General features: G+C 36.9%; 1 protein-coding gene across 4 annotated transcripts in view; it reads right to left on the minus strand.

The window, feature by feature from the left end:
* APLF (aprataxin and PNKP like factor) overlaps nucleotides 1–19,280 on the minus strand; it is a 92,848-nt gene that overhangs the window by 64,362 nt on the left and 9,206 nt on the right. For all 4 annotated transcript variants that reach the window (XM_057558003.1, XM_057558005.1, XM_057558006.1 and 1 more), the window contains exon 2: nucleotides 13,968–14,039. In XM_057558003.1, coding sequence (XP_057413986.1) covers nucleotides 13,968–14,039 — 72 coding nt within the window. The remainder of the gene's footprint in view (nucleotides 1–13,967; nucleotides 14,040–19,280) is intronic.

Consider the following 19,280-nt stretch of genomic DNA (forward strand, 5'->3'; position numbering starts at 1 on the left):
TTTGTTTTTTTCATATTGAGCTCCATGAGCTGTTTATATATTTTGGAGATTAATCCTTTGTCCGTTGATTCGTTTGCAAATATTTTCTCCCATTCTGAGGGCTGTCTTTTCGTCTTGTTTATGGTTTCCTTTGCTGTGCAAAAGCTTTGAAGTTTCATTAGGTCCCATTTGTTTATTTGTGTTCTTATTTCCATTTCTCTAGGAAGTGGATCAAAAAAGATCTTGCTGTGATTTATGTCAAAGAGTGTTCTTCCTATGTTTTCCTCTAAGAGTTTTATAGTGTCTGGTCTTACATTTAGGTCTCTAATCCATTTTGAGTTTATTTTTGTGTATGGTGCTAGGGAGTGTTCTAATTTCATACTTTTACATGTACCTGTCCAGTTTTCCCAGCACCACTTATTGAAGAGAATGTCTTTTCTCCATTGTATGTCCTTGCCTCCTTTGTCGTAGATTAGTTGACCATAGGTGTGTGGGCTTATCTCTGGGCTTTCTATCTTGTTCCATTGATCTATGTTTCTGTTTTTGTGCCAGTACCATATTGTCTTGATTACTGTAGCTTTATAGTATAGTCTGAAGTCAGGGAGTCTGATTCCTCCAGCTCTGTTTTTTTCCCTCAAGACCACTTTGGCTATTCGGAGTCTTTTGTGTCTCCATACAAATTTTAAGATTTCTTGTTCTAGTTCCGTAAAAAATGCCATTGGTAATTTGATAGGCATTTCACTGAATCTGTAGATTGCTTTGGGTAGTATAGTCATTTTCAAAATATTGATTCTTCCAATCCAAGAACATACCATAATATACTTTTAAATTAACCACAGAATCATGGAATTTGGAGAAAGGAACCAAAAACTACTTAGCTAAATTAGGAAAGAAAATGACTACATTTTAGAAGCTAAACCATCCAAACAGTACATTTAACCAAGGCCTGGGGCAGGCCGGTGAGACTAATACAGAATAGGGAATATTAAAGCAAAAGCTGCCAGGAAAATAAGCACTGTTACCTACATGCTCAAATTAAAGAGAAAGAAAAAAAAGGCAATTCTGAAAGCTGCAATGAATATTAATCTATCTAGTTCTGGCAATTAAAATTCATGAGGATCTGGCCTTAAGTCCTTCCTAGGTGTTTCTGCAATTGGAAACATTTCTATTTCCTTTAAGTCTGTGTTAAAAGAAAGCAGTAAACTAAAATTTGGAGAGGAAGGGTAGAAGTAGAAATTAAAAACAGAGGCTATATAAATTTGGTAGGCAATTATTTCATTGGTCAGTCATTTTATAAACTATATTAATATAAAATTTTATAAGCAAGATGGCATAAGAACGGAGGTGCAGTGTAATTTATGCAACATCATATTCCTAAAAAGACCTGTGAATGTTTGATTTTTTTTTAAGTTATAATTGAAATGTAATGTTTAGAAACCTTCATTATGTTATCAGCCACCCCTAATTTATCTCTCAGTGTGGCTCTCTGGCATATGACTAGAGCTTTTGAGTGTTTCTGCACATTGCTGGGCTTGGAAATGCTCCCTGTTACTCCTCAGCCTTTTAAGTGAAGCCTCCCCTTCCTTGGGTATATGCCACGGTCACCAGTGAGGAATGGTGGGTAGCAGGAAGGACAAGAGTCAAAACAGGAATATACACATCTTCTGCCTGAACCCTGAATATTTTCTAAATGAGGTTCCCTTCTTACAGGCTAAGAGAAGACCATGTTCTTATTCATGAGTATTTTAAAGAGTCAAATGAATCTCTAAACAATATTAAATAATGATATAGTCCTAAGTTTATAAAAGCTAAGATGTTAAATACAAAGGCATAAAATTGTAAGAGAAGAAAAGGTAAAATACTTAAGAAAGGAAACTGATTACATTTCTTTAAAAAGACATCACAAACCCAAAGTCAAGAAAACAGTCAGTTTGAGTATTTTTTCCTCAGCTGAAAGCACTTAATATTTAAAAGATAGGTGGTTAAATATTAGGCATTTAGCAAATCATCCACAAAGAAAGTGGACCAATCTGTGTGGTCCGTGATCATCTTTTTCTTTTCCTAAAAATGTTCATACAGGAGATCCCAGAACTAAGAGCAAAAATGACATCTCAAGAAATCTATGTTCACTCCTAAAACTCACATCTAAATAAATATTACTCATTGAGTAAGCTCTTTAAAAAAATCTATGTCAAACTATATACACTCCAACTAAAAAGCCACACATACAAGAAGTCCAAAACGTTGTTTCTTAAGTTATAAAATAGACAAAAATTTATCAAAAAGGAGAAGACAGACACAACATTTGGAATGAAAACAATGACATAAGTACACATAAAATAAAACTTTTGAAAGATAATAGAATACTATAAATACTTTATTCCAATATATGTGTAAACATGGCCAAAACTGACAACTGTCTTAAAGAATATACACAACGGACTTTTAAAAAGAAAATGGGAAAAAGCAGCCCTGTTATTCCATGTCACCAGAAGAGAAACATCAAGAGCTCTGAGAGTTCCTTTATATAGAAGTCTCAGCCTGCCCCACAGGGGAGGCAACCTGGTGCCCAGCAGTATGTGACCAGGTGATACTCAAAATGCATTAATGGATTCAGGGAGCCAAAAACCAAGTATTTTTATCACAGAGGAAAAGCTTGATTTACAAGGTTTTTACTGAGAAGAGACCTTCAAGATGGAGGAGGAGTAAGACGTGGAGATCACCTTCCTCCCCACAAATACATCAGAAATACATCTAAATGTGGAACAACTCCTACAGAACACCTACTGAACACTGGCAGAAGACCTCAGACTTCCCAAAAGGCAAGAAACTCCCCACGTACCTGTGTAGGGTAAAAGAAAAAACAAAAAACAGAGACAAAAGAATAGGGATGGGACCTGCACCTCTGGGAGGGAGCTGTGAAGCAGGAAAAGTTTCCACACACTAGGAAGGCCTTCGTGGGTGGAGACGGGGGGCGGGGGGTGGCAGGGGGGAAGCTCTGGAGCCATGGAGGAGAATGCAGCAACAGGGGTGCAGAGGGCAAAGCGGAGAGATTCCCGCACAGAGGATCACTGCTGACCAGCACTCACCAGCCCAAGAGGCTTGTCTGCTCACCCGCCGGGGAGGGCGGAGGCTGGGAGCTGAGGCTTGGGCTTCGGAGGTCAGATCCCAGAGAGAGGACTGGGGTTGGCTGCGTGAACACAGCCTGAAGGGGGCCAGTGCACCACAGCTAGCTGGGAGGGAGTCTGGGAAAAAGTCTGGACCCACCACAGAGGCAAGAGACCATTGTTTCGGGATGCGCGAGGAGAGGGCATTCAGAGCACCGCCTAAACGAGCTCCAGAGACGGGCACGAGCCGCGGCTATCAGCGCGGACACCAGAGACGGGCATGAGATGCTAAGGCTGCTGCTGCAGCCACCAAAAAGGCTGTGTGCAAGCACAGGTCACTCTCCACACCTCCTCTTCCGGGAGCCTGTGCAGCCCACCACTGCCAGGGTCCCGTGATCCAGGGACAACTCCCCGGGAGAACACATGGCATGCCTCAGGCTGGTGCAACGTCATGCCTGCCTCTGCTGCCGCAGGCTCGCCCCGCATTCCATACCCCTCCCTCCCCCCGGCCTGAGTGAGCCAGAGCTCCCTAATCAGCTGCTCCTTTAACCCCGTCCTGTCTGGGTGGGGAACAGACGCCCTCAGGAGACCTACATGCAGAGGCGGGGCCAAATCCAAAGCTGAACCCCAGGAGCTGTGCGAACAAAGAAGAGAAAGGGAAATTTCTCCCAGCAGCCTCAGGAGCAGTGGATTAAATCTCCACAATCAACTTGATGTACCCTGCATCTGTGGAATACCTGAATAGAAAACAAATCATCAAATCATCCCAAACTGAGGAGGTGGACTTTGGGAGCAACTGTAGACTTGCGGTTTGCTTTCTGCATCTAATTTGTTTCTGGTTTTATGTTTATCTTACTTTTGTATTCAGAGTTTATTATCATTGGTAGATTTGTTTACTGATTTGGTTGCTCTCTTCCTTTTTTCTTTAATATATATATATTCTTTTTTCCTTTTTTTCTTTTTGTGAGTGTGTACATATATGCTCCTTTGTGTGATTTTGTCTGTATAGCTTTGCATTTACCATTTTTCCTAGGGTTCTGTCTGTTTTTGTTTTGTTTTGTTTTTTGTATAGTTTTAAGCACTTGTTATCATTGGTGGATTTGTTTTTTGGTTTGCTTGCTCTCTTCTTTCTTTTTTTTCTTTATTACTTTAAATTTTTTTTATTTTTAATATTTTAAAATATTTTTTATTTTACTAACTTTATTTTATTCCTTCCTTCCTCCCTCCCTCCCTTCCTTCCTTCCTTCCTGTGCTCTGGCCAGGTGTCAGGCCTGTGCCTCTGAGGTGGCAGAGCCAAGTTCAGCACATTGGTCAACCAGAGACCTCCCAGCGCCACGTAATATCAAACGGCAAAACCTCTCTCAGAGATCTCCATCTCAATGCTAAGACCCAGCTCCACTCAACAACCAGCAAGCTACATTGCTGGACACCCTATGCCAAACAACTAGCAAGACAGGAACACAACCCCACCCATTAGCAGAGAGGCTGCCTAAAATCATACTAAGGTCACAGACACCCCAAAACACACCATGGGACGCAGTCCTGCCTACCAGAAAGACAAGATCCAGCCTCATCCACCAGAACACAGGCACTAGTCCCTTCCACCAGGAAGCCTACACAAGCCACTGAACCAACCTTAGCCACTGGGGGCAGACACCAAAAACAACAGGAACTACGAACCTGCAGCCTGCGAAAAGGAGACCATAAACACAGTAAGGTAAGCAAAATGAGAAGACACAGAAATACACAGCAGGTCAAGGAGCAAGGTAAAAACCCACCAGACCAAACAAATGAAGAGGAAATAGGCAGTCTACCTGAAAAAGAATTCAGACTAATGATAGTAAAGATTATCCAAAATCTTGGAAATACAATGGAGAAAATACAAAAAACGTTTAACAAGGACCTAGAAGAACTACAGAGCAAACAAACAATGATGAACATCACAATAAATGAAATTAAAAATTCTCTAGAGGGAATCAATAGCAGAATAACTGAGGCAGAAAAACGGATAAGTGACCTGGAAAATAAAACAGTGGAACTAACTACCACAGAGCAGAATAAAGAAAAAAGAAAGAAAAGAATTGAGGACAGTCTCAGAGACCTCTGGGAGAACATTAAATGCACCAACATTCGAATTATAGGGGTCCCAGAAGAAGAAGAGAAAAAGAAAGGGACTGAGAAAATATTTGAAGAGATTATAGGTGAAAACTTCCCTAATATGGGAAAGGAAATAGTTAATCAACTCCAGGAAGCGCGGAGTCCCATACAGGACAAATCCAAGGAGAAACATGCCAAGACACATATTAATCAAACTATCAAAAATTAAATACAAAGAAAAAATACTAAAAGCAGCAAGGGGAAAACAACAAATAACATACAAGGGAATCCCCATAAGGTTAACAGCTTATCTTTCAGCAGAAACTCTGCAAGCCAGAAGGGAGTGGCAGGACATATGGAAGTGATGAAAGGGAAAAACCTACAACTAAGATTACTCCACCCAGCAAGGATCTCATTCAGATTCGATGGAGAAATTCAAACCTTTATAGAAAAGCAAAAGCCAAGAGAATTCAGCACCACCAAACCAGCTTTACAACAAATGCTAAAAGAACTTCTCCAGGCAGAAAACACAAGAGAAGGAAAAGACCTACAAAAACAAACCCAAAACAATTAAGAAAATGGTAATAGGAACACACATATTGATAATTACCTTAAATGTAAAGGGATTAAATGCTCCAACCAAAAGACTGGCTGAATGGACACAAAAACAAGACCCGTATATATGCTGTCTACAAGAGAGCCAATTCAGACAAGGGACACACACAGACTGAAAGTGAGGGGATGGAAAAAGATATTCCATGCAAATGGAAATCAAAAGAAAGCTGGAGTAGCAATTCTCATATCAGATAAAATAGACTTTAAAATAAAGACTATTACAAGAGACAAAGAGGGACACTGCATAATGATCAAGGGATCAATCCAAGATGAAGACATAACAATTCTAACTATTTATGCACCCAACATAGGAGCACCTCAATACACAAGGCAAATGCTAACAGCCATAAAAGGGGAAATCGACAGTAACACAACCATAGTAGGGGACTTTAACAACCCACTTCCACCAATGAAGAGATCATCCAAAATGAAAATAAAAAAGGAAACACAAGCTTTAAATGATACATTAAACAAGATGGACTTAATTGATATTTATAGGCCATTCCGTCCAAAAACAACAGAATACACTTTCTTCTCAAGTGCTCATGGAACATTCTCCAGGATAGATCATATCTTGGGTCACAAATCAAGCCTTGGTAAATTAAAGAAAACTGAAATCATATCAAATATCTTTTCTGACCACAATGCTATGAAACTAGATATCAACTACAGGAAAATATTTGTAAAAAATACAAACACATGGAAGCTAAACAATGCACTACTAAATAACCAAGAGAACACTGAAGAAATCAAAGAGGAAATCAAAACATACCTAGAAACAAATGACAATGAAAACACTAAGACCCAAAACCTATGGGATGCAGCAAAAGCAGTTCTAAGAGGGACGTTCATAGCAATACAACCCTACCTCAAGAAACGAGAACCATCTCCAATACACAACCTAACCTTACACCTAAAGCAATTAGAGAAAGGAGAACAAAAAAAAAACCCCAAAGGTAGCAGAAGGAAAGAAATCATAAAAATCAGATCAGAAATAAATGAAAAAGAAATGAAGGAAACAACCACAAAGATCAATAAAACTAAAAGCTGGTTCTTTGAGAAGATAAACAAAACTGATAAACCATTAGCCAGACTCATCAAGAAAAAAAGGGAGAAGACTCAAATCAAAAGAATTAGAAATGAAAAAGGAGAAGTAACAACTGACACTGCAGACATACAAAGGATCATGAGAGATTACTTCAACCAACTATATGACTCAAATGGACAACTGGAAGAAATCGACAAATTCTTAGAAAAGCACAACCTTCTGAGACTGAACCAGGAAGAAATAGAAAATATAAACAAACCAATCACAAGCACTGAAATTGAGACTGTAATTTAAAAATCTTCCAACAAACAAAAGCTGAGGACCAGACAGCTTCACAGGCAAATTCTATCAAACATTTAGAGAAGAGCTAACACCTACCCTTCGCAAACTCTTCCAAAATATAGCAGAGGGAGGAACACTCCCAAACTCATTCTACAAGGCCACCATCACCCTGATACCGAAACCAAAGATGTCACAAAGAAAGAAAACTACAGGCCAATATCACTGATGAACATAGATGCAAAAACCCTCAACAAAATACTAGCAAACAGAATCCAACAGTACATTAAAAGGATCATACACCATGATCAAGTGGGGTTTATCCCAGGAATGCAAGGATTCTTCAATATACACAAATCAGTCAATGTGATAAACCATATTAACAAATTGAAGGAGAAAAACCATATGATCATCTCAATAGATGCAGAAAAAGCTTTTGACAAAATTCAACACCAATTTATGATAAAAACCTTCCAGAAGGTAGGCATAGAGGGAACTTACTTCAACATAATAAAGGCCATATATGACAAACCCACAGCAAACATCGTTTTCAATGGTGAAAAACTGAAACCATTTCCTCCAAGATCAGGAAAAAGACAAGGTTGTCCACTATCACCACTATTATTCAACATAGTTTTGGAAGTTTTAGCCACAGCAATCAGAGAAGAAAGAGAAATAAAAGGAATCCAAATTGGAAAAGAAGAAGTAAAGCCATCACTTTTACAGATGACATGATACTATACATAGATAATCCTGAAGATGCTACCAGAAACCTACTAGAGCTAATCACTGAATTTGGTAAAGTCACAGGATACAAAATTAATGCAAGAAATTTCTTGCATTCCTATACACTAATGATGAAAAATCTGAAAGAGAAATTAAGGAAACACTCCCATTTACTACTGCAACAAAAAGAATAAAATATCTAGGAATAAACCTACATAAGGAGACAACAGACCTGTATGCAGAAAACTATAAGACAATGATGAAAGAAATTAAAGATGATACAAACAGATGGAGAGATAACCATGTTCTTGGATTGGAAGAATGAACATTGTGAAAATGATTATACTACCCAAAGCAATCTACAGATTCAATGCAATCCCTATCAAACTACCACTGGCATTTTTCAAAGAACTAGAACAAAAAATTTCACAGTTTGTATGGAAACACAAAAGACCCCAAATAGCCAAAGCAATCTTGAGAAAGAAAAACGGAGCTGCAGGAATCAGGCTTCCTGACTTCAGACTATACTACAAAGCTACAGTAATCAAGATAGTATGGTACTGGCACAAAAACAGAAACATAGATCAATGGAACAGGATAGAAAGCCCAGAGATAAACCCACGCACATATGGTCACCTCATTTTTGATAAAGGAGGAAAGAATATACAATGGAGAAAAGACAGCCTCTTCAATAAATGGTGCCGGGAAAACTGGACAGCTACATGTAAAAGAATGAAATTAGAATACTCCCTAACACCATACACAAAAATAAACTAAAATGGATTAAAGACCTAAATGTAAGGCCAGACACCATCACACTCTTAGAGGAAAACATAGGCAGAACACTCTATGACATAAATCACAGCAAGATCCTTTTTGACTCACCGCCTAGAGAAATGGAAATAAAAACAAAAATAAACAAATGGGACCTAATGAAACTTAAAAGCTTTTGCACAGCAAAGGAAACCATAAACAAGATGAAAAGACAACCCTCAGGATGGGAGATAACATTTGCAAGTGAAGCAACTGACAAAGGATTAATCTCCAAAATTTACAATCAGGTCATGCAGCTCAATATCAAAAAAACAAACAACCCAATCCAAAAATGAGCAGAAGACCTAAATAGACATTTCTCCAAAGAAGATATACAGATTGCCAAAAACACATGAAAGGATGCTCAACAACACTAATCATTAGAGAAATGCAAATCAAAACTACAATGAGGTATCACCGTACACCAGTCAGAATGGCCATCATCAAAAAATCTACAAACAATAAATGCTGGAGAGGGTGTGGAGAAAAGGGAACCCTCTTGCACTGTTGGTGGGAATGTAAACTGATACAGCCACTACGGAGAACAGTATGGAGGTTCCTTAAAAAACTAAAAATAGAACTATCATACGATCCGGCAATCCCACTACTGGGCATATACCCTGAGAAAACCATAATTCAAAAAGAGTTATGTACCACAATGTTCATTACAGCTCTATTTACAGTAGCCAGGACATGGAAGCAACCTATGTGTCCATCAACAGATGAATGGATAAAGAAGATGTGGCACATGTATACAATGGAATATTACTCAGCCATAAAAAGGAACGAAACTGAGTTATTTGTAGTGAGGTGGATGGACCTAGAGACTGCCATACAGAGTGAAGTAAGTCAGAAAGAGAAAAACAAATACTGTATGTTAACACATATATATGGAATCTAAAAAGAAAAAAAAATGGTCAGAAGAACCTAGGGGCAAGACGGGAATAAAGATGCAGACCTACTAGAGAATGGACTTGAGGATACGGGGAGGGGGAAGGGTAAGCTAGGACAAAATGAGAGTGTGGCATGGACATATATACACTACCAAACGTAAAATAGATAGCTAGTGGGAAGCAGCCACATAGCACAGGGAGATCAGCTCGGTGCTTTGTGACCACCTAGAGGGGTGGGATAGGGAGGGTGGGAGGGAGGGAGATGCAAGAGGGAAGAGATAAGAGAACATATGTATATGTATAACTGATTCACTTTGTTATAAAGCAGAAACTAACACACCATTGTAAAGCAATTATACTCCAATAAAGATGTTAAAAAAAAAAAAAAAAGAAATGGTGTAAAGGACGCATTATCCCTGAAGGACTAGAACTAAAATACAAATCAATTTTCTATAGCTTTCTCTTGGAATTATCATTGAACATTAAACAAAGATCGATGTATACCGAAAAAAAGAGCTCCTCTTATTCTGTGTTTTTTTAATTTGGAAAGCATTTTTTTTAAAACAAAATGAGTTGTGGAAAAGCTATTTTAGTATTTTATAGCTGTTTTACAAGTGCACCCATAATTTCATGGGAAGCAAAACAATCACAACTCAGAAATTTCATTGTGCAATAGAAAAGATACAATCACCCAAAGCTGCATATTTTGAGAATCAATACCAAATGGCAAAAAATACATATCTTTTGCAATTTATACACAGTTATAGAACTACTCTCTCAATCATCCAACAACCAAAGAGTAAGTTTTTATTAAAATGAAATAAAAGCATTGACAGCTATGAATTCACCCTGATGACATAACTAACCACTGGTGATACAGTCATTTACAAAGAACATCATCATTTTGCCTTTAGAATGCATTTTCTCCCTCCTGATACCAGACTGTACATTAAATTTAAACGACACACAAAAAAGCTAACATCATCTCCTCATGAGCTAATATTATCTCCTCATGCACTATTTCCAAGAACTGCTAAGAGCTAGAGCCTTTTCTAAAGGGAAATATTAGAGCAGGAAAAAAAGACAAATTCATCCAATTTAAAAGCCCAACTTAGTTACTGCCCTAATTGCATTCATCTATCATTGTCAAAGCTACTTTTTTATTTACTTAGATTTCTAATTTGAGGGAAAGCAAAAAAAGATTTAATTACTTAAACATAAAGTGGAGTACACAGCATACAGAAGGGATCATCAAAACAAAATATCTGCTATATTTATTTATATAATTTTACAAAGTTTTTTAAACTAAATCTTCTCTCTCAACACTTTATTACAGTTGTATATATAATTTGCTTTAGCAGATCAAATAATTTGTGATTGACTAGAACACAGAATAAGTGATATTTAGCACACATTATGATAAAATGAATAAACTGGAAGTTATTTGTCCATCTCATACTCATTATTTCTCATCTTAAACTTCCATTAACAAAGTCAGTGTTAGAATTCCTCTAAACTTCTCTAAATTGCACCTTGAAGGTGCAGCTACAATAAGATGCTGATTAAATAAATAAATCTATTTCAAGGGGATAGGTATTTTATTGAAACTGTATTAAGATAAACAAGAAATCAAGCATTACATAAAGCAAAGAACCCATACGTATATCACTAAGTCCAAGAAGCAGTTTTCCTTCAACTAATATAATTCTTGGAATAAAATTCAAAACCCAATTAAATATTTTTCTAAAAGAGCAATCAAATTCTAGTACGAGAACTGCACATTTCCTTAAAAAACCTTTTTTTATGTCTTCCAATGTTTGGTAGTTTGGCATTACAGAAATAACTGCAATATACTGTACTATTCTTTACCACTTTTTCATGTTATAAATATTCCATAATAATTTTTTAGAGACATAATACATGTAAGATATTATGTGTGGACCCACCACCCAGTTTAAGAATATTACCATTACCTTTGATGTTCCCAGTGAGTCTTTACCTAACCACTCTCTTCTCAGTTTCCTCAGATGTAATTATCCTGATTTTTGTGTTTATCACTTCCTTGATTTTCTTTATGGTTTCACCACCTATGTTTATGACCCTGAATATATTGTTTACTTTGTAGGATTTTTAATCTTACATAAATGAAGCCACACTGTAAATATTCTTCCAATGCTTGCTTTCATCATTCAGTATTATGTTCCTGATTTTAATCCATGCTTTTTCAGCTCTCACAGTAATGTATCTTCACTGTTGTACTACATTTCATTAAATGAATATATCACAATATATTTATTGATTTTACTGTTGGTGGAAATTTATGTTGCTTCTAGTGTTTTGCTATCATATAAACAATTTTGCTCTTCAGGCTCTTGTACATATCTATTGGTACAAGTGTGTACCAATACACTTGTATACACACACTTGTGTGTGCGTGAGGTCTGCTTTCAGGGAATACAAGCCTTCATCTTTAGGAAATAGCGTCAAGCTACTTTCCAAAGTGGCTGCACCATCTAAGCTCCCACCCCACAGCTCATAACTATTCCACTTGTTCTACCGCTCCCCCAACACTTGACATTGTTAGACTTTTCATTTTTGCCAATCTGTTGGGTGTGGAATCATATCTCATTGTGGTTTCATTTATTTCTCCATCTAATAAGAAGGCTGAGCACCTGCTTTTCATGTTTACTAGCCAGTCAGGTTTCCAGTTCTGCAATGTGCCACTCAAATCTTCAGCCCATTTTTCTATTGGATTATCTTCTTCTCATTGACTGAAAGCATTTGCTATAAATTTTGGATATCATTCCTTTGTCAATTATATGTGTTTTAAGTATCTTCTCCCCGTTGTACTTTTCATTTTCATTATAGTGTCTTTTGATCAGCAAAGGTTCTTAATTTTAATGTAACTGGCTTTTTCCCAATCTTTCTTTTACAGTTTCTGCTTTTTATATCTTATTTAAAAACATTTCCCTACTCTAAGGTCATAAAGGTTTTATCCTACGTTATCTTCTAACAGTTTTACAGTTTTGACTTTCACATTAATCTATCTGGAATTGATTTTTGTGTATGGTTTGAGGTAGGGGTCTAATTATTTTTTTTATTTTTTTGCCCAAACAAACAACAAACCATCCCAGTACCATTTATTGATGAAAAGTTCTCTTCTCCATTGATATGCAATGCCAGCTATGGCCCAAATCAAATTCCTACATACAAAAGCCTGAATCTAAGATTGTTTTCAGTTCTAAAGTTCTACTCAACTGAAGGCACTAAAACGTCTTGTGAAGATAAGTTGAAACAATTAGTTTTAACTTCAAGAATTTTTTTTAAAGAAGAGAACATGGCAAAAGAATCCTGACTTGGAAAATGTGATGAAAATAAAAAAATACTGCAGAGGGTTCAAAGAACCTGAGTTCTAATTCTCATTTAACAACTTGCTGACTATGTAGAATTAGACATTCTAAGTTGTCAAAAATAATAGTACCAAGAAAAGGGTAAAAACACCTTTTTCCCATGTGTATACGGTCACATACTAAAAGTTCATAAAATTATACTAAATAATATTTAAAAGATAAATATAAACAAAGGTATAGTTTAAATAAAATGTTACCCTCTTAAATTTTAGTTTTAAAAGTCTATAATCTAATGTGGAATTTTTGCTCTAACTTCTAATTTTGTATCTACCACAGTTTGGTGCTCAAAAGACACTTGTTGACTTATATCAACACAATCTAATTAAAGACCAAGCAAGGTAAAGAATGTTTTCTAAAAGGTGCCTTCTTTGATTGAACATTGTTAATAAACACCCATACAGAAATCTGACCCACTTCATAAAGGATAAAGTTTAACCTGAAGAAAGAATTTTCCATTAATAAAATCACCTTTAAGTATATTTATTTTATATTATCGATACTCTTTTAAATAGTCACAGAAGTTCAAAATACACCTGAATACTTTTCATCCAAGTATAGACCTGACTCCAATTAAGCATCTCTATTAAGCCAATTTGGAAAATACTCTAGGTACAGAAATCTATTGAAACAAGCCTATAACACTTAAGTGACTTTGGTTGCTAACCCATCCCCCAAAAGCCAACCATTACACAGTTATGGACTTTCTTATAGAATCTTATTTGTAATACCTACTCATGAACAAAATCATAATGTACACATGAACTGGTAGTGTGACCTTTCATTAAGATTCTAACTACATAAATGTAGCAATGCCCCATGGGAAAAAGAAGTAGCTTAAATAGTTTAGATCTTTATCTCCCAATTATCTTCTGGCAATAAGAAAAACATATTCCGACATTAATTCCCTATTTTCACAACCTGAAAAATAAGCCCGTCCAATCAGGAGCTGGAAACACGTAAGAGAGAAAATGTTAAAATAAATCATTAATAACATATTTACCGGTTTGATTCGAAGCTGACCACCCACCACTTCAAGAATGGCATGTCTTCTGGACACTCTCTTATCTGTTATCTACAGGAGAAAAAAAATTAAAATTTCAAACACAGCCACCTCCCTAAAAAACGATAACAACAACAACAAACCCCACAGCAATGTTTATGAAATTAGTAGGCTAGATATGAAATCTATTATTCATTCAACAACTGAAATGACTGTCCTCACTGAACAAATAACGAAACAACTCAGAGATTAAGGGACCTGCCCAAAGTCACAGAAAAATAAACAGTGAAGCAGAGACTCAAGGTTGGAAACTAACAGATCCCCAAACCTTTCATAATGGTTTCCATTCAAGACAGACATTTAGTGGGGATTCTTATCAATAAAATTCATAAAATGAGAAAAAAAATCTATATAATATGTACTTATCAGGAAGCATTCCAAATACAGATAAGACACAGTATGTTATAATGACAGAAGGTCTCAAAAAGCAGCAGTCTGGTAAATGTAAAAGGTAAGTCTATAAGCTTTGGGGTCAAGCAGACCCAGGTCAGGCAGACCTGCATTTGAGCTCAGGGCCATTAGCAGTAGTTAAGAGAACAGGAAGGTAGGAGAGGGAGCAGTGAAAACCAAGTATTTACAGTGAAGAAAAAATTTTTAAATATATATTTGCTTCCTGTTTTGAGCCAACATTGTTCTACTTACTCCCACAATCACTTCTGCACACCAAAGTTTAAAAATTGGGGACTTCCCTGGTGGCGCAGTGGATAAGACTCCATGCTCCCAATGCAGGGGGCCCAGGTTCGATCCCTGGTCAGGGAACTAGATCCCATATACATGCCGCAACTAAGAGTTCACATGCCACAACTAAGGAGCCCGCCTGCCGCAACTAAGACCTGGTGCAACCGAATAAATAAATAAATATTTTAAAAATAATAATAATAAAATAAATTGCAACCTTCACTTCTGCACTTTCTATCTCCCCTCTCCACAATTAAAAAAAAAAAAATCGCTTGCACTTTCAATGTTGAAATTGCTAATCAAGCCTTCCCTGCATGGCTATTAACAGAACAGTTAAGATTACCTTTGTAGGGCTTCCCTGGTGGCGCAGCGGTTGAGAATCTGCCTGCCAATGCAGGGGACACGGGTTCAAGCCCTGGTCTGGGAAGATCCCACATGCCGCAGAGCAACTGGGCCTGTGAGCCACAATTACTGAGCCTGCGCGTCTGGAGCCTGTGCTCCACAACAAGAGAGGCCACGATAGTGAGAGGCCCGCGCACCACGATGAAGAGTGGCCCCCGCTTGCCGCAACTAGAGAAAGCCCTTGCACAGAAACGAAGACCCAACACAGCCATAAATAAATAAATAAAAATTTAAAAAAAAAAAAAAAAAGATTACCTTTGTAATTTGTGACTTTACATAATGAAAACATTTTAATCACCAATTTTACTTAGCACCATAATTATCCGGCCTATCTCTTCATTACCTTAGTATCTATCACTTCGTCTCTGACCTTATCCACATCAGGACCAAAATTATCAGTAAAAGCAGACTGTAGCAAAGCCTAAATTCAAGTAAACCCATTAGTTCTACAAAAACTTGCAAAAATATGAAACTTCCAGGAATCAGTACTCATTTTTTTAGCCAAAGACTAATTCCACACTTAAGGCTGTGACTATATAAAAACAGTAACATCAAGCATCGCAGTGGAATAAATTCCACAGAGTGAAGATTCCACACAGCTACAGTTGATTTTTAGAACACTTTCTAAAATAAAGTACCTTAAAGGTAGCCTATTTAAAATATATCCACTATTAGCCACAATGGCTATTTCAGAAAATTAAATATAAACTAGTAGCCTATTCAATCAGAAAAGAGAGGATAGAAATTTGGAGGTTCCTATATTCTTCCCATAACGTGCCTTAGTGGGCCCAAAACAGCAGTTATCTAATAATCCACTTCACCATTTGCACAGATTTTATCATTTGCATAGAACTTTCACTTAAATATTGAGCTTCACCCTAATACTGTCATAGCTATTATTCACATTTCACATATTTGGAAGCTGAAATTCCAGAGAATTTAAGTTGCTTGTGTAGGTCACTCTTCAAGCAGGTAGGACTCCAAATCCATACTTATTAACAAAAATAAATACCTGAGAAAAACAGTCATACATTACTCTACGCCTACAGGTAATCATTCAGAAGTAGTTTCAAGAACTGCAAATTATTCTGTGGTGAAGAGTAAGAAGTTTCTATTTATAACTTGGAGAGTAATATCTCATTGTTAACTTCAATAATACAAATTGATTTTCTAACCAACAGAGTAAGAAACTGTCCAATATAAAACCATGACATATAAGGATGGTTCCTGTAATAGTCCAGCTTGGGTTTCTTTCTTTTTCAAACCATATTTTTGCAGGAAGCAATAATATAAAAGTATAATGTGACCTCTAGCGGACACATGTTTCTACAACAATGTAATTCATCACAAGCTGTGCATTTCTATAGCACCCACAAAAGTGTTTTAAAGAGTCTTTGAAATTAACATCATTCAGGCATTTAGCTATACCTGTCCCTTTTAAACCACACCTCTAAATAATGAGTAAGTTACAAAATAATAATTTATGCTTTTTCAATGGAAAGTTTAGAGATTTAACAAATTATCATTAAAGTTTATTTGAATTTCAGGATGTGTATGGTGAGAAGCGGGTAAGGTCACAAACAGATCCTAAAGATCTGATGACCTGCTTTATGTAACAGCAATCACTGCTCCTTGTGCAGAGTAAATATTCATTCATTCTTATTAACATACTAACTGTAATGGCAATTATTTATCAAGACCAAGGCACTGCTCTATATATATCACATATATCTTTTTTCATCTTCACAAAACCTGTGGAAGATTCTACTATCTTTATTTTTCAGGTGAGAAATGGAAGTGCAGAGAAGTTAAGCAACTACTTAAACTACTTAAAGTTACACAGCCAATAAGCAGCAGGACCAGGATTTGTGATTCTAAAGACATCTTTGCTCTTGGTACTGTACTGCTTCCCTCATTATCATTATGTAAAATATCATTTTTAGATGATTTAACATCAGCTTGACTGTCTAAACTAAAACATACTAAAAAACTGGAAATAAGGAAGAATGGCTATTTATTAAGCAAATAGACATTCTAAGAAAACTCAAGCCCTAAATAAAGCTCTAAGAGGCCTTCAGGCTTTCACGATGTGGTCCTGTTTATTCTAAGATCACACCCAAGTCTAATGAGATGAGTTAGCTGAATTCCCAGTTGTCTATTCACAGCAGATAATAAAGTGCATAGGGTTTAGTAGTCAGTGCATTAACAATGATGTTGGTCTGCAGGTGGAAAGAAAAAGGCTGTAGAAAAACAAAGAAACATAAAGACTCAAAGGAGTACACCGGCTAGAGACTACTGGGAGTAGGACGAACGGCATAACATCCTTCTAAAGGTACTAAAGGCTTATCTGAGTTAACTTATTGATTACCAAGAGTCACCAGGTTTAAACAAAAACTTCATTTGAAAGTTAGACATTTCGCATCTTAGAAAACCATAAAAGTAGTTAAAATAGAGGAATTCCAGTGTCCTACCAAATAATTGTAGCCACCTAACTTCTAATCACACCACACATCCTCCAAAAAATCAGAGATCAACAAATATAGCAAATAAAACCACCTATTTTCCACATCTAAAGCACAACTAGGAGACAGATTACCACTAACTTTAATTTACATGTAAGAGGGGAAAGAAATGCCAAATGCGGATGAAGCTTCAGGATCTATGCTGGAACAGAATTTAAGTGGCAATTCGGAGGAAGAGAGAAGACAGGGAGCGAGAACCACAAAAAAGTCACCCCTTGAGTGGGAAATGCTGAAAATGCATCCGACATCCAAGAGTTCAGAGATCCAGCAAAATTGAAAATAATTTGGGCATCAATATGAATAATAATGATAATGGAATATAACACACTCAATACAAAATAATCCATGAGTTCATACTGAACTCAAGAAAGGGGCTGGGGGGCTTCCCTGGTGGCGCAGTGGTTGAGAATCTGCCTGCCAATGCAGGGGACACGGGTTCGAGCCCTGGTCTGGGAAGATCCCACATGCCGCGAAGCAACTAGGCCCGTGAGCCACAATTGCTGAGCCTGCGCGTCTGGAGCCTGTGCTCCGCAACAAGAGAGGCCGCGATAGTGAGAGGCCCGCGCACCGCGATGAAGAGTGGCCCCCACTTGTCACAACTAGAGAAAGCCCTCGCACAGAAACGAAGACCCAACACAGCCATAAATAAATAAATTAATTAATTAATTAAAAAATTTAAAAAAAAAAAAGAAAGGGGCTGGGGTCAGGGCTGGGAGAAAAAGCCTTTCTTTATAAACGAGTGACAGCTAACATAGAAGAAATGATGGAATGAGGAAATCACAATTTTGTAACTACTAACATTAATTGACTCAGTAAAGTATCAATGGATGTTAATTTTCAGGTGAAAGCTTGATGGGAAGCAGAATACTCCTGAAGTCTCAAAGCATCACTCACAGATTACCCACAAAAAGAATAGCATCTTCTCTGGAGAAGTCTGATAGACACCACCTTCCGCAAGTGATCACATTTATAACCACCACCAACAGGACAAAGAGAGAGAGACCTGGGCCTCCTGACATGCTGCTCTGAGTTCATATCACCGATGGAATGTTCTTGCCGAAAGTGTTTAACCTGAATCTAATTACGTGGAAACAATCAGACAAATCAAAATTCTGGGCGTTCTATGAAACAACTGGCCTGGACTGCTGAAAGCATTAATGCCATGAAAGACAGCTCTAGATTAAAGAAGATAATATATATTTGATTGGATCCTAAATTTTTTTAATGTTGAAAAGGGCATTATTTGAAAGTTGGGTAAAACTGAATATGGAATATTAAAATTTACTGCACAATTACAAATTTCTCGAGTACAAGCTATATAACGTACATACATAATGTACATAGAAATGTCCTTGTTTTTAGGTGATACATGTTGGCATATTTAGGCATGAAGTGCCATAACGCATGCAATGTACTTTCAAATGAGTTCAGGAGAAAGAGGGAAAAAATGTGTATATATATAATATATATATATTTATACATGTGAGAGAGAGAGAAAGAAAAAGTAAATGTGACAAAATGTTAACCATTAACTAACCTAAGTTAAGGATACATAGGTGTTAGCTGTACTAGTCTTTCAACTTTTCTGCAGGTCTGCAATCTTTCAAAATGAAAAGCTGAGGCAAAAATAGTTAAAATTTCAAAAATGTTG

This window comes from Balaenoptera acutorostrata, chromosome 12 (genome assembly GCF_949987535.1).
Source record: "Balaenoptera acutorostrata chromosome 12, mBalAcu1.1, whole genome shotgun sequence".
Taxonomy (NCBI): domain Eukaryota; kingdom Metazoa; phylum Chordata; class Mammalia; order Artiodactyla; family Balaenopteridae; genus Balaenoptera; species Balaenoptera acutorostrata.